The 17,021-nt window shown below is 32.7% G+C and overlaps 2 protein-coding genes across 2 annotated transcripts; both read left to right on the plus strand.

Moving 5' to 3' along the window:
• Positions 1 to 599: 599 nt before the first annotated feature.
• LOC133331403 (serine protease inhibitor 42Dd) lies at positions 600 to 1,929 on the plus strand. The gene is made up of 4 exons (XM_061539797.1): positions 600 to 615; positions 684 to 1,552; positions 1,612 to 1,756; positions 1,826 to 1,929. Exons 1-4 carry the CDS (start codon positions 600 to 602, stop codon positions 1,924 to 1,926), a joined length of 1,131 nt encoding a protein of 376 aa, XP_061395781.1. The 3' UTR covers positions 1,927 to 1,929.
• Positions 1,930 to 14,474: 12,545 nt separating this feature from the next.
• Positions 14,475 to 15,936, plus strand: LOC133331405 (serine protease inhibitor 42Dd-like). Its single transcript, XM_061539799.1, has 4 exons — positions 14,475 to 14,493; positions 14,562 to 15,445; positions 15,525 to 15,669; positions 15,800 to 15,936. Exons 1-4 carry the CDS (start codon positions 14,478 to 14,480, stop codon positions 15,922 to 15,924), a joined length of 1,170 nt encoding a protein of 389 aa, XP_061395783.1. The 5' UTR covers positions 14,475 to 14,477; the 3' UTR covers positions 15,925 to 15,936.
• Positions 15,937 to 17,021: the final 1,085 nt, after the last annotated feature.

Consider the following 17,021-nt stretch of genomic DNA (forward strand, 5'->3'; position numbering starts at 1 on the left):
AATGTTAATTCGAAGATCAGATCTCTAACCCCATGAAAAATGTTGTTATATACGGGCCTTAATTGTGGCTTATTCCATCCCCTTAAACTATTGATGTTGTATTTGGTCACAATTGGACCTATATGACGACCGGTCAATACATAATGTCGGAGAAATGTTCTTGAACATTTGGTGGAATTCCCCAAAGTTGCGATGTTATCAAACCAATAAAACGGCAACCCGTTTCAGATTTTCCAGCAATTGTTCTAAAGAGATTATTCCACGAATACGAAACCAACGCTACAGCAGATGTAGAATTGAACACCGGTTTTTGTTTGACGTAAGAACAAAGAAACTATGAACCAACAATTCGTATTAAATTTGAGCTTAAAGGTGAGAATGAATGTTGCTGAGGTGGTTAAGACCAACTGGATGCAAGAAGTCATATATCTTTTATTCAAGCGCTATATTTAAAATTCAAGGAAGATCTTCGAAAGAGAGGGAATGTGAATGAGAGTCTTTGCAAGGCTCAATTGCAATGGGTTGGCAAGATATAAATACGGCTGCAAACCGATGTGGTAATCAGTTGCCAACCAGAGCACCTTTGAATATTTGCAGCCATGAAGTTGTGTTTAAGTGAGTGTGGGAAATAAATATGAAAATAAATTCAGTTCTTCAAAATAAATGTTTACTTTCTATTTCAGAGCTATTGGTTATATGCCTATCGTTTATGGCCTTTAGCGAGGCCATACCAGAAAAATATCTCGATTTTGAGATGGAAATTTTAAGTAATCTGCTACTTCAGAGATCGAAGGAAAATGTCGTCGTGTCACCAATTGCCATTAAATATGCTTTGGAAATACTGTATTGTGGTGCCTATGGCTATACTGCTGAAGAAATTCGGAAGGCTCTCCACATCACCAAAAATAAGGATGATCTGATCAAACAGGCCAAAATGACATCCGACTCACTTAATCAAACAATTCTGGATTTCACCAATAAACTTTTCTACAACCATGACATTAAGTTATCGGATAAATACCGCTTGCATGCTGAGACTCCATTCCATTCCGAATTTGAAGCTGTTGATTTCCATGAAGTAGAAAAAACCATTGAAAATATCAATGAATGGATATCGAAGAGAACTAAGCGGAACATCCGACAAATTTGTAGTGCCATAGATGAAGATACTATTGCAGAGATGGTTAGTGCAGCATACCTCAGAGGAGGTTGGGCTCGTCCATTCTGCAAAGAATTCACAGTCAAACGTGACTTCTGCCTCAACAAGGAAAAGTGCATTAAGGTGCCCACCATCCACGCAAAGGACATCTTCAACTATGCCGATAGTTCCATTTTAGATGCTACCCTATTGGAAGCGCCTTTTGAAAAGAGTGATCTCTCAATGATAATCATTCTGCCAAATAAGAAGAATGGTCTCTACGAATTGGAGGAGAAACTTAAGACTTTCGATTTCGATGAAATTCGTGATCACTGGACAATGGAACAAATGGATGTTTATGTTCCAAAGTTCAAAATTAGTTCTAGTATTCCACTTAAAGCGGCTTTGCAAAAGGTAAGACATTGAAATACCCATACAATACAGCAAGATATAATAAAGTTTTGTTCTTTCAGCTCGGTATCTATGAAATGTTTACCTATTCCGCTGACTTTAGTGATATGTTGGAACATGGCCATGGTTATATGCCAATTTCAGATATACAACATGCAGCATTGATTGAAATTCATGAAAGTGATGCCTCCGATTTGGTTCTGGATGGTAGGTTGAATGAATTCATTATTTTCTTTATGGTTATTGATGTCAATTGAAAACTTTCATTTTCCGCAGAAACCAAAACATACATACCCTTTTATGCCGATCATCCATTTGCTTTTGTCATCCGCAACAAATACAACATTTTGTTTGCTGGTCATGTTGTGTCACTGTAAGAGGGAGAATGGACTGAAATATCAAACTAGAGAATGCCATGCAATGCAAATAATTGCTACAATTTAAATTTCAAATGGCAAATAAAAAGAAAACAATTTAAAAATATCTACTGGTTTTATTAATGCATTATAATGGTGTAAATTAATTATGGAACTAAATTATGAATGTAGCTAAAAATTGGACAGAATAAAAGAGAAAAGTTTATTTTATAGATGAATTTGTGATAATTAATTCTTAGGAATCTCTGACTTAATAAATATTAAAAAAATTGTAAGAACAAGAGGATTTTGTATGATGTTTTTTATCTCTCCAAGGACTAAGTAATATTCAAAAAAGAAGATGTTAAGACAATTGTGATTTATATCAATAAAAGCAATAAGAGTAGACACTTTTTGATATTCAGGTTGGAAAATTGTGTAAAATAGGAAATAAAATATTATTTTTTTAGCCAATTCAGTCGAAAATCGTGCATAGGGCCCGAACGGAGTTACGTTCTTAATCGCCTTGGATTAATCCATGGTCCGGCATTTTAGTTTCAAGACGGTGAAAATAATTTAGCTCAATAAATAAAAATAACAATCACGAACAAATCCTAATTCTTACAAGGAGTACACAAATCCTATATACTTTTTACATAGAAAATCGAGGAAAGTTCAAAATTCGGACGGGGTCGACTATTTGATACCCTTAACTAATTTGGGTATAGCCAAGAAATGCCCCTAAGATAATTATTGTAAGGTAGAGTAATTATATACCGATTTGAAAAGATCGTAACAAACGTTCTTCTCCAATGCAATTGGTTGTGACCCATATAGATATGTGAACGTATTTTAATAAACACATACACATGCCATTCTAAAATATAGACTTTGGTTTACCATTTTTAAGAAATAAATATATATATATATAAGAGCTACATAAAAATCTGGTTTAGATTGAAGGAAATTGGCCAATACAGTACAGTACAGTGTCTTGTCAAAATAAAAATAAAATATATAAATCAAAAATAAAATATATTAATAAATTAATTAATTAAAGATAAAATATAAATGAGAGCTATATCTATGTATCAAATATTAGGTTGGGGAAAAGAAAGCCATTCTCATTTTTTGTGTAAATGATTTAAAACAGTTATGGTCGATTTTTAGTTCCTGGGCGATTTTACGACTGCTAACATGTCGGTCAATTTCGATTATTTCTTCAATTTTATCGACATTTTCGGCAACTGGCCTACCTGCGCGAGGTGCATCTTTAACATCAAATATTCCTAAACGGAATCTACGAAACCAAAATTGCACATAATTTGCTTTTACAGTATCAGAACCACAAACACCATTCACAATTTTGCCGCTTGGCTAAAACTGTAAACTGTCAAAGAAAATCTATAAAATGTACCGAATTTTTTAGTCGTTTACTTCCATTTTAAACACCCTGTAACTCACAACTAAATGCACCGAACAAAACACAGGAAAATAATTTTTTACTGCGAAATGTCACCCTTCCAACGAGCATAAATCTGAAATTGTTTGATTGATACTTTACGAGAAAACTATCAATACAGCGTGAACTCTTTTCCGTACGCTGTGCAATCGCACGAACGTTGGGTTGGGACTAATTTCAAAAGTATATATCGTAGCTATTTAGAAATATGAAACGCTTGAAACGAAACTTAAAAGACCTCATTGTAAGCTCACTAAGCCACACCGTGAATGATATCATTACTATCGCACAATAGTTGGTATATATATGGCGCACCATTTAGATTTAATCGGATGAAAATATATAGAAGAGCTATATCAAAATCTACTTTTTCAAGAAAATCAGCGCTGGCGTGTTATTTGGGATACCATTTGTATTTTGGCTGAATCCCACTTATCATTATAGACTAAATATGGTACAGTATTGCAAATTTCGTATTAATTGGACAAAACATGGGTATATAGTGTCACTTTTATATAAATTCGGACGAACGTATATATGTGAACAATATCTAAATCTGAACCGCTTTTCACCATGGGCTAAATACATGAGTTGTACCAATTTTCATTCAAATTGGATCATAAATGCGACCTGTACTTTGTTCATAATTTTACATCATCAGACGGACGGATATGTATAATTTTATTCATATTCTCAAAAGCAACCATGGATCTATCTCTTTTCCTTTTGCCTGTACCACAGTGTGTATAATTGTATAAAAAATTGAGGCTGTATTCAAAAAACTATCCCCTTATAAAATCAAACACATTTCTATTGAAACAACTCTTTGGTCTAACAAACACAGGAAATTCCAATACTTGGACTTCGTTGTACCATACTATCTGAACAAGTTTTCTTTCGTTTTGTTAGGAAATCTAAATATTATTTCGAGCAGTGGTTCTATATTATATTTTCTAAATTAATTTGCGTAATGCAAAATAACAATAACAATGTGGTGCAACTATATTAGTCATATTTTCGTAATGATTGCAAACTGATGATTTGTTTTTGTAAGTAAAACCCAAACACCTTTGTACTACATACTTTGTTGTTATATTTATTTGGCATTTTCGTCAGATGTTAATGACTTTTAGCCATTCACTTTCATATTTGTTGTTAATAATCAATTTCGAATTACCATATTATAATCTGCGTAGACTAAAGTGGCAGATTGAACAACATTCGGTGCGTTTGCATATATTTATGTTTAGGATGTAAGTAATGTAAATCTTCTTTTATACTCTTCTTCTTTCTTTCGTAAACTTTTTTTTCCTTTTCCGGTTCTCTGTTTAAACTTCTCTTTATCATATGGTGATACGCTTTTAACAGAAATTGTTTTGCAGTTTGTCTATTTTATACCCTCCACCATAGTATGGAGGGTATTATAATATATTCTCGATCAGCATAAAATTCTATGACGAGTTAAGCATGTCTGTCCGTTCGTCTCTTGTAATCACTCTAACCTCTAAAAGAATTGAGATAGAACGCCAAAATTTTGCATAGAGTCGTTCCTTTGTCTGTGTATTTTATACCCTCCACCATAGTATGGAGGGTATTATAATATATTCTCGATCAGCATAAAATTCTATGACGAGTTAAGCATGTCTGTCCGTTCGTCTCTTGTAATCACTCTAACCTCTAAAAGAATTGAGATAGAACGCCAAAATTTTGCATAGAGTCGTTCCTTTGTCTGTGTCTGTGCAGGTCAAGTTCGAATATGAGTTATATCGGTCCTCGTTTACGTATAGCTCCCATATACGCGTTTTCAACCCAATTCGCTGTAATTTGGTTTTTTGTAGTCATATACGGTAACAAATCTTCCTCCCAAAAATTATTAATATTCGCCCCTTTTTTATAATAAAACTAGCATACGCCCGCCATAACCATATTAAATATTATACTTAAAATAAAAATTAATTTTGTTACACAATATAATTTAACATGTACAGTGAACTCCCGATAATGTGAACACTCGAAGTGACATTATTGAAAAAAATCAGGGAATTAGCGGAAAATAAGCGGGTCGAATCGAAAATGTGAACAATTAGTTCACATTATCGAGAGTTCACTGTATATTCTATAAATGAATAATAATTGGTCCTATATATATTTAAGAATATTTCAGATGTTAGTCAACATTTCTTTCGAACATAGGTTTAAGAAGCTTTGATTACGAACCCTACTAAATAGAGTACGACTTACTTATTCTTATATTTTCTGAAATTGAACTATGAATTATATTATAACAAAACCAAAATAATTTCCAAACAGGCAATTGTAGCAATTTGAGAATATCAAAATGTAAATTAGAGAAAACAAAACAAAGAATTGACTTTGTAGGGACCAAGAAATTTAATGAGTTGCCTTGATATGTAAAAACTACTTGTGCAGTCGGCTGGAAACACTTTTGTTGTAAATACAAATGTATGTTATGATTATCACTATTAAAATATGATTTATTTAATTGTAAATATACATTGAAATTCTTTAAAAAGTTGCCAGCTGTCTCAATGATGTCAACTTGGCGCTAAGGCTTTACATAAAATAATTGTAACATAATAATATAAAAAAATAAATACATTAAAAAAATTACTTTCTTGATCATCCCAATGGACGAATGCAAATAGTACCATAATAGGTTTTTGAAGCTTTTTGTTGTTTAAAGCTAATGGTAAAATATGTAGTACGATTTAGTACATGTGTACCCTTATAGTATAAATTTGTAAAATAATATTTTTCACATTAGAGTAACTTCTGGTAATGTGGACCATGCATCAAATGTGGACCACCCCCCATATCTAAGAAAATGCTTGAAATATGCCAATGCCGCCTTGATAAATGTTTTCCTAATTAGTGAAAACAAACATCAAACTTGGTTTTTAATAAATAATTGCAATGTTGAAAATTTAGTAGGTGAAAATGTAGCTCTGATTGTAAAAGTGTGATTTGAAAATTTTTTAGCACAATAGTCGAACGATTTTGTAAAATAGTCGAACATTTTGTTTTTCTCGAATATAAAGAGGTTATGTGGTTTTCTTGTTTTCTTTAACAAAAATACACGTTTATCTGTAATTACTTTCGGTTATTTTTAAATTTTTATTCATTTTTGAAGCCGATAATTATTTTTAAATAAAAATATTCAATGTCGGGTAATGTGGACCACTATAAAAAAGTGGGACATTTTCATGAGGACGAGTTCAAAACAAGGGTGCATTTAATATGCGAGGAGGTATTCTATCCTCTGAAAACTCGATATCCGAAATTATAGGTGCCTCGGTTGGATAATGAAGCAAGGGCCTTCAAAATACCGCAAATGTGGTGGTACCCTTAAATGGGGGCTATTCCAAAACATGGACCCATATATTTTTGCATTCATTGTTACCCAAGAGTGCAATAAATTGAAATTTATCACAATTAATCCACAACCTACCTTTAACTTACTGATCCTCATTACCCACACATACTGGTCCACATTACCCGCCAAGTTATTTTTATTTGCAGTTTAGAGTTTTTTCAAATATAATGCAATAACATTTTTATGGACAAATATATATAATTTTTGACCTGGAATATAATTAGCCAACAAATCTACCATGCTGTGAAAACAATTTGTTTTTATTTTTTACCGTTGTTACGCCCACAATATCAAAAAAAGAAAATGGTGGTCCACATTACCCGAAGTTACTCTACATTGCGGACATTTAGTATTTCTGGTGCCTTGCGTGTTACAAAATCTTCATTGGAAAGAATTGCCGGTATGTCCTCTACATAAAGGTCTCGCCCATTATGCATTACATCGACCGTCGGGGCAGTATTTTTGGTGCCTTGCGTGTTACAAAATCTTCATTGGAAAGAATTGCCGGTATGTCCTCTACATAAAGATCTCGCACATTATGCATTACATCGAAAGTCGGGGGAGTATAATATATTTCCAGTGGGGTTGGAAACATCATTGGAAATAAATAGCGGTAGTTTTATTGTACAAGTTTTAAAAACATTTGCCTTTAAAAAAGACTATAATTTAGAACTTGTGGTGTTTAGTGGCCTGTTTGATTAGTTTCAGTTATTTGTCCCGTCCCGTCTTTTTTTCACTACATCAGAAGTTTAAACCACAATTCACAAATTGATTAGCTGTATTATAGGTTATCTCGGATTGGAAACTATATTCCATGTAAATGTTAGTAATTTTTAAAACAAATTTTCGAAAAATATTTGCATAAAACATTTAACCCTTTCCGCTTTAGTACTTTTTAGTACAAATTTCCAAAAAGTATTTATTATATTTAATTTGTCATATCTAAATATACATACAAAATGCGAAAAGCATTGCTTTTCATAGAAAAAGTTTTGTAACAAATTTCTGAATTTTCTTTTAGAACATATTTTTGCAAACTATTTATATAGAAATGTTTATTTTCATAGTTGCAAATATGTATATAACAGGTTCCTATTCTTATCCGTTCTACCGTACAGAATATTTAATACTTTTTAGTACATTTAAATACAATTTACAAACTATTGTGGAGTATTCCGCTTCGTTTATAATATACTAGCAAAGTGCCCGCTACTTCGTATGCGGAAAGGGAATACAAACAATATTTCATATGGTATCGTAAATACTGTAAATTTGTTGTACTATAGTTTGCGATTTAGTACTCTTCATACACATAAGCACTAATTTCCGAAATCTCTCTTACTTCCATTAAACAGATTAAAACCAGTAAGGAAAGTAGTAAAGTACCCCATGCTAAATTTCGTGCAAGTCGAAAGATATATAGGGACTTTGGTACAATTTACATTAAATCGGACGAAGTTATATATGGGAACCGATTTTCACGATGTTTAACACACATCGTTCTAGACGTAATTCAGCCCGCTGTGCCTAATTTCGTGTAAATCGAAGGATATATAGGGAGTTTGGTGCACTATTTACCTAAAATCGGACTAAAATATGTATGGGAACTATATCCAAATTTGAACAGATTTTTCCCAATTTCAATAGAATTCCAGCTCTGTCTGTTCATCAAAACCAAATTCTACCAGATTTGGTACCATTCTGTACTTTTCGTACCCATATTCCAAACTTTGTCAAATCTACACTCCCACAGTAACCTAAGTTGCACCTTTCGGGATTCGAATTCTACCCGTTCACCAATGTCCAATTTGTACCAAATTTTGTGCTTTTCGTACCCATAAGTATGAATTTCCAAAACTACCCCAGTAATGTTCTCCAATAATAACCTTTAGTCCACATTTAAGGCCCTATCCGTTCACATAAATCCAAATTGTAGCATATTTAGTACCATTTAGCGCTTCTCGTATCCAAGAGTACGAAATTCCAATACTACCTTAATTCTGTGATTTGCATTCTAAATTTAAGTTTTCCATCTCTATCCATTCACTCTGATCTAAAATGTACCAAATTTAGTACCATTTAGTACACGAAATGACAAGTTTTCAAAACTACCGACATATTTCAATCCTGCACTCCAGCATTAATATTAATTTAATCAAAATTTCAGAATCTCAACCCTATCCATAGGTACCATTTAGTACTTTTTGTTTCTATAATTAAACTACGTCAATCCTACTCTTCAAAAGTAATTTTAATTCCAAAATTCTGGAGTCCAACTCTATCCACTTAACCAAGTTGTACCAACTATAGTACCATTTAGTATACATACGTACTATGCTTCCATACCTTAATTCTATATTCTAAAAGCACCCATTATTCCAAATTTTAGGTTTCCAGCTCTCTCCGTTCACCCAAATCCAAATTGTACCATATCTAGTGCCGTTTAGTACTTTTCGTACACACAAATACGAATTTCCACATATGTCTCTATAGCTCAATCTTCAACAGTAATCAGAATTCCAAATTTCAGGTTTTAAGCTCATCCGTTTAAGCAAAATTCAAATTGTACTATATTTAGTACGATTTAATACTTTTCGTACCAATAAGTGCGAATTTCCAAAACTACATCAATTCTACATTCAACTGTCATTTTAATTCCCAATTTCAAGACTCCAGCTCTATATGTGAACCGAAACCCATCTTGCACCAAATTTAGTATCATTAAGTACTTTTCGTAAACAAAGGTACGATTTTTTAAAGCTACCTCATTCCTGCATTCCAATAGTAGTCCTAATTCCGATTTTCAGGATTCCATCTATATACACTCAACTATATGCAAATAGTACCAAATTTAGTACTTTTTAAAAAACATAAGTAGGAAAATATTAAACCATTTCTATACATCAGCACCACTTCCCAACCTGTATTCTAAATAAAATTTCAAGATTTTAGCTATATATGTTCAATATATGTAGAATTAGAACTAAATTTAGTACTTTTAGTACACTTATAGGTCAAATTTCCAAAAACCCTTTTGTACAGCTTTCTAACTTTCCATCCCACATTTCAAATTTCAGAATTCTAGCTCTTCCCGTTCGCCTAATACAAAGGGTACCATATTTGGTACATTTTAGTACTTTTCGTACTCTTCTAGTTCGAATATCCAAAAACCCAGCCTTATCTCACGCCTACACACCAACAACAACTCGCACTCAAAATTTCATCCGACTGGGCGATGATCTGTCTGTCAGTCACTCACTCACTTAACACTAAGCTCTTTTATATATATAGATTATATTATAGAAGCCACATATGCATAAGTTTCAGATTTTAATCTATACCGTTCCTATTATAATTTAATATTTGGTATCATTTTAGTACTAACTTCAAAAATATTGTAATACATAGCATAGTATTTGTAATAGTGAAATCTACCACGTTTCCGATTTCCATATAACTTTTTAGAACTTCCATTTCTAACAGCCTAAGTACATATTAAGTTTCGCATATATATTTCTACTTCTTCCATTGTAATATAAAATTTAGTACTTTTGATCCCTAATTTTAAAATTTGTTCATACATTCCCCTTCGCTTATCATTGTCAATGCTGCATACCAAAATTTGAGAGTTCTACTTCTATCTGTTCAGGAGTAATACAAGTTGTAGTACTTTTTAGCACCATTTAGTACTGATTTCCAAAAAATATTTTTGCACCTCATTCTATTTGTAATAAACTCCAAACCAAGTTTCAGATATGAATCTTCACTGATTCCATTCAAATGTAATGTTTAGTACCTCTTAGTACCAAATTTCAAAATTTTTTTCACACATACCACTTGGCTTATCGTAACACATTTGTTAATACTTTCTTCTACCTTTTAGTGCGATTTTCCAACAAATATTTTTGCACCTCATTCTATTTGTAATAGCCTAAGCTACATGTCAAGTTTCAGATATATATTTCTACTTGTTCATTTTAATATAATATTTAGTACTTTTTAGTACCTTTAGTACTAAATTCCAAAATATGTTCACACACTCTCCTTTCCTTATCATTGGCAAAGCTGCATACCAAATTTCAGAGTTCTAATTCCAACCGTTCCGGTGTAATACAGTTGTAGTAATTTTTAGTACAATTTTAGTACTTATTCCAAAAAATTGTAGTACTTATTTCAAAAAAGAATTTGCGAAAAGAATTCTATTTGTATTAGTTTAATCTACAGATATGTACATCTACCTATTCCATTCAAATATACTGTTCACAATTTTTTGTACCTTTTAGTATTACATTTCAAAAAATGTTTATACATTCCACTTCGCTCGTCATAGACAAAGCTATGTACCTAATTTCAGACTTTTACCTTTAACGATTCCCTCACAATTCAGTTTTTAGTACATTTTAGTACGAATTTCAAAAATCCCGCCTTATCACATGACTACGCACAAAACCCGACCTACATGCCAGATTTTACTTATAACGCAACTCTTTTATACATATATATAAAAAATTTATTAAAAACTGCTGAAATGTGTATTTGTACGTTATGGTTTACATAAATCGGTTTGTAAAGTTTTCGGTATTTGTCCACTACGACACACTCTATGGCACATAAGAAAATGGGCCAACGCAGACTGACAAAAGAAGAGGTTGTGCTCTAATACTCTTTTTGTAAAGCATATCGATTTATATAAAACATGACACACACCATTCTAAACTTAAAGGGTGAATGACAGTCCATTTGATTGAAAAATGTGTACATAATCCCAAATACACCGAATAATGTTGAAACGTAGCATTTCAATTATCGTGATCTTACTGTACTTCATAATTTAATTTTACAATGCTGACAAAAAATAATAATGGACGATGTTTAATATTTTTTCATGGTCATTCTTAAAGTCGCCCTAAAGTATGCACTGATATAGGTTTACAATAGAATTGGCTTCATTGTTCACAACTTTTATTTATTCAAACAAATTTTGGGAATTAAATGTTCGTTCATGAAAAAAAGTGCATAACAAAGTAAACCAACACATATAGCTGCAGTATATTTTTATTGATTGTATAAATAATTTAATTAGTTTTTGGTTTGATCGAAATTTTATACTATACACAATGTTGTGGTACAGGGTATTCTTTGAGTCCAAAATGTTCCATTATATGTTTATTTATAAATATCTTCAGTATAGTATATACAATTTAATGTAAATGGTGCACCAATTGAAACTTTGTATAGACAATCTTTTTAAAATCGATAATAATATGAGTCAAAATTGAATCGGTTCAGATTTAGTTTTAGCTCCTATATATCATTTCTTTGCAGAAACTTTTTGATTTAGATCTATGATTTGGTATGACCAATATACGACAGTACTGCTTTTATATTTAAAGTCTCTACCATAAGTTGGTTAATAAAATTGTTCATTCCATTTGCAATATCTCGAAACATTCAAAATTGATGTAGATGCTCTTGATTGAAATAAAATTCTGTGCCAATTTAGCCATTTATGTCCGTATTCTATGTTATCATCGGTAAAAAGATCGACCCGGCCAAACTAACAACGTTTATACTTGATGGTGCTTTTGGTAAGTAAACATTTCCCTTGTACTGATGTAGGCCCCACATAAAGGCAGGCAAAGTTATAATTGAATTCAAGTGAAATTAAAATTTGATGGTTGGTCATTTTACAGGGTATGTCCATGTTTTGATATAGCCCTCAAGACCCTTTCATGAGGGCTATATCACCGATTTAATGCACTTTGAATGCAGATGTACTTTGAATGCTGATCATCATTTTGAAAGTGACGCGGACTTGGTTCATTTCTTCGCGAAGGTGGTGATTTCCGGAAGATCGGAAATAAACTTGGAAGATCGGGTTTAACCCTAAAATGAGTATTCATATTTTTAAAACTTTTAAAATTTTTTAAAACTTTATGGCGATCTTTTTTATTTAGAATATTCTGACCTGCTATAATCCAGTTTTAAATCAGTTTTCAATCATTTTAAAAGGGGACCGAAAAGACCCCTTTAGAGAGTCAACTGAGGGTTAACGTATTAGCAAAAATATAATCTTAATTCGAATATTTTCAATTAAGATTATTGACGCCATATAAGATTACATCCGGACGTAAATTTCTCGATTATTATCAAATAATGTAATAGTTCAAGTACGCAAATTGGCAAAACTGTGAAGAAAATTTAAGAGACTGGAGCGGTTAAGTGAAAGTTCTATAGAAGATCCGAATGTGTCGATTCCTCAGGCAGTCCTATCTTATGGCACATTATGGCGTATTTTACATTTAGATCTACACCTACGTCAAATGAAGAAAGGCCATTACATCCAGAAAAAATAATTTCTGGGTAGATTTTCAAATAAATAAACTTCTATACGCCAAAGAAAGAAAAAAGTAATAACAATTACATATGGGGAAGCGTGATTTGGATCGATGTTCTTCTAAAAAATGCATATAAGAAGTATATTTTCTTCGCCTATAGGCCTATTCTGTATCATTTAACAACATTCGATATTGTTTAATTTTCTTTTGTTATTGTAAAAACAACAAAACCAACAAATGAAATTTATGTAAAATAAACAATGTCGAATATTGTTAAAAAGTTACAGAATATGCCTACTGGATCGTGCAAAATGGTTTTTGTGTTACGTATAATTTTTTTTAATATTTGTGTTATTTTAAAATTCAATCACCAGCATTATTATATAGAAAATTAGTCCTTCATATTATATATCTTATTTATATATTAACATTGTTTAAAAAAAAAGACTCAATAAATATAAACTTAAACTTAAACTTAGTGTCGAGTTTTAAGATTTTGAATTTATCTTCATTAAATTGTAATTCATAATTTTTTTTAATATTTCCTAAGAGAAAACTTTTTATCCAGTAAGAATTAGAATTTACTGGATTTAAACTCTCGCTCTCTCTTGAATTACATTATATTTTAGTGGCTTAAATGTTCTGTGGAAAATCTTCAACAGACAAGCATATACTTAACCTGTTTTCGTTCCACAACGAGAAACATGGCGTTATAGCAGTTTGGAGTTGGTTAAGAGCTTTAGTCAGCAGTGTACGCCACAACACCTCATGAATATTAAAGAACACAACAGAAGAGTCCAGTAAACTGCACTTGCCCTGGAGACAGAGTATGCAAATGTAGAGAGTTGGAGAGTTCCCTACTGGAAAGTTACTACACTACAGATTATTACTTATCCTAATTTAATTTAAAATTAATTTAATAAATCGTCAAATTCCGATATTTTGGAATCCATAAGGTAGTAAAATTGCCTCCCCGAACCTGAATTTTTTACAGATTTTCTATAAAACGCGCATAAGATTATATTATAAATTCGACGTTTGGGTAGCCATGAGGATCTAAGGCAGATCTTGTATGAGTATATGCACGGCACACTAATTTTACCTTTTTTTCGAAAACTATTTAGTTGCTTATTTTTTAAAATATATAAATTCATCGTTTTTTACTTGCAAGCACTTTATTTTCCCTTAGTTCTTTTCCCTACCAACACATTCATGAAGATTCTTTTTGGGTGTGTTATTAAAGTAAGCAGACGCAACAACTGGTCGTGGTATAAATGAGCATGCCCAGTATGGTTACAGCCAGTTATTAGCCGGACGTTTGGGTGAACTAACCAAGAAAATTGTGTGCCGGAGAAAGTGATATTCGAACATTGTAAAAATGCATTGGGTTCTTAGTGAGTAACAAAATTAAAAAAATAAATATTTTTAAATCATTAATCAACTACAATTTATTTCAAAATAGATACTTTGATCCCAGTGGCTATTCTAGTGGTGACAGCAAATTGTAATACTGTACGCGAACGAAATCTCTTTGCCACGGAACTTTTTCAAACGGTGGCTAGTCAAAGTCAAGACAAAAATGTCATTATTTCCCCAGTTGCTGTACAGACTGCTTTGGGTCTGCTCTACTACGGCGCCAATGGCAACACAGCCAAGGAACTCCAAAAGGGTCTCCATGCTACGGCTCACGAAAGCAAAGAAGGCTTAGCTCAGGGCTATCATACATTGTTGCACTCGTTTATAAAATCGAAAACTGTACTCGAAATCGCCAATAAGATTTACACCAATGACAAATTGAAAATCTCTAACGAATTTCGTCGTATAGCTCAGGAGTACTTTGATTCGGATGCAGAAGCTTTAGATTTCTCCAATGAGACATATGCTGTGGATACCATCAATCATTGGGTGGTGGAAAAATCAAATGGTAAAATAGATCATGTTATTGATTCTATTGATCCCGATGTAAATATCGCCTTGATGAATGCCATATATTTTAAGGCAAAATGGGCTCGTCCCTTTATGGATGAGGAAACCTCTGACAGAGATTTTTGGATAAGCAACACGGAATCCATTAAGGTGCCAACCATGTTTGCCGATAACTGGTATTATTATGCCGATTATCCTGAGCTGGACGCAAAAGCTCTGGAGTTATTCTTCGAAAACATTGATCTTACCATGTGGTTTATTTTGCCCAACAAAAGAGATGGTCTGCGCGATTTGGAGGAGAAACTTAAAGGTGTAAACTTCAAAGATCTGGAAGGTCTTTGGGAATGGAAAAGTGTTAGTGTATACTTGCCCAAATTTGGTTTTGAATTCGATACTGATCTGAAGCCGGTCCTACAAAAGGTATTGCACATTATCAGCTTGGCCTTTTAAGCCGGAGAATTTTGTTTTTAATTACTAATTTTCTTGGACATTCTTTTAGCTTGGCATCAACACCATGTTCTCGAATGCAGCCGACTTCACCAACATATTCCATAATCGTGCCGGCAACATGCGCATCTCCAAGGTCCAGCACAAAGCTTTCATAGACGTCAACGAAATCGGCTGTGAGGCGGCGGCTGCAAGTGGTAAGTTGCTGTTGCCTTATATTGAAGTGGCGAGTGGGGTTATTAATCTTCTACACATTCTTGTTTGCTGCTTGTTTTTTCGCTTCATTCTTGTTTGGTTTTTTTTTCTTCTTCTTTTTTGCAACAACAGTGGCTGTTGGCGTTCCAATGTCATTGCCTTTGGATCCGAAGACATTCGTGGCCAATCATCCTTTTGTTTTTATAATACGTGACAAGACCGCTGTCTATTTTGCTGGCCATATTGTAAAATTCTAAGACGACGAATAAAAGTAACATTTATTTTACAGGAAAAAGTTGTTGTTATTGTTGTTGGGTTTCCATTTATGCGTCATTTAGTTACGCTTGTGCGGTGGGTAGTGTAAGGGGAGCTAAGTTTAAATTTTATTTCAAATGGAAACTTACATATAATTTTATAATTTACAATAATAATTCTACATAATGGCAGGTTCTGGAACAGACATATATTTTTATCTGAAAGTGGGAGTTTAGACAAACTTAATCGACAAATAACAATTTCTGTAATAAAACTTAAATAAATATAAACTAATTAGATGTGATGTTTGGAATAGAGGATATTTTGGTTATTTTTCGAAATTATTAAAATAAAGACAATGTATTAATGTGTTAAGTGTCCCATTCCCATTTCGGGCATACTTCGATCAAATGTAACACATGTTCTTCTATAATCAGATCAGAAATAGACCCACTAGCAATAACCAATACGTAGATCATCTACAAGTAACGCTGTAATTAATTAGAAAATGGATCTTTCATGCGTTATTTTTTTGTAAATTAGTTTATAGGGAACGGAAACTCAAAATTATATATATACATATATACTTAATATATTCATAGTTATATAAACTAGTAAGAATCTATGACGTTTTGCACATCTCCGTCTGTCTGTTGTAATCACTCTAGCCTCTAAACGAATTGATATAGATTGTCAACATTTTGCATAGAGTTGTGTTTTGCCTGGAGGCAGGTCAAGTTCGAGGATGGGTTATATCGGTCCACGTTTAGTCATAATACATAAGGGTACCCACAAATTTTCTGTATTATGGGGTTCTAGAGCGTGTTTTTTCAACCGAATTCGATGAAATTTGACAAATTTGGTCTTTATTGGTTCACCTTTCTGGTAGACCCCATATAACGGTATCCCCCAAATTTCGGTATTGGTAAAAATGTCCCTTTCAAAAATTATTTATAGTCGCTCTTTTCGGGGTTAACTATTTTTATATTGAATAGTTAACTGATTTTTACCGCTTTTTAGGTTGTCTCCATATAGCCCCATTACAACATAGTAGGGGGCATATTCTGTACTTGCAATTGTCAGTTCATACCCCACAATG

This window comes from Musca vetustissima, unplaced genomic scaffold (assembly GCF_032173495.1).
Source record: "Musca vetustissima isolate MV318-11 ecotype Yass unplaced genomic scaffold, APGP_CSIRO_Mvet_v1 utg2694, whole genome shotgun sequence".
NCBI classification, from domain to species: domain Eukaryota; kingdom Metazoa; phylum Arthropoda; class Insecta; order Diptera; family Muscidae; genus Musca; species Musca vetustissima.

Coding starts and splice junctions, on each gene's coding strand:
- LOC133331403 (XM_061539797.1), top strand. Junction 1,553..1,611: donor TTAAAGCGGCTTTGCAAAAG/GTAAGACATTGA, acceptor TTGTTCTTTCAG/CTCGGTATCTATGAAATGTT. Junction 1,757..1,825: donor CTCCGATTTGGTTCTGGATG/GTAGGTTGAATG, acceptor CATTTTCCGCAG/AAACCAAAACATACATACCC.
- LOC133331405 (XM_061539799.1), top strand. Junction 15,446..15,524: donor TGAAGCCGGTCCTACAAAAG/GTATTGCACATT, acceptor ACATTCTTTTAG/CTTGGCATCAACACCATGTT. Junction 15,670..15,799: donor TGAGGCGGCGGCTGCAAGTG/GTAAGTTGCTGT, acceptor TTGCAACAACAG/TGGCTGTTGGCGTTCCAATG.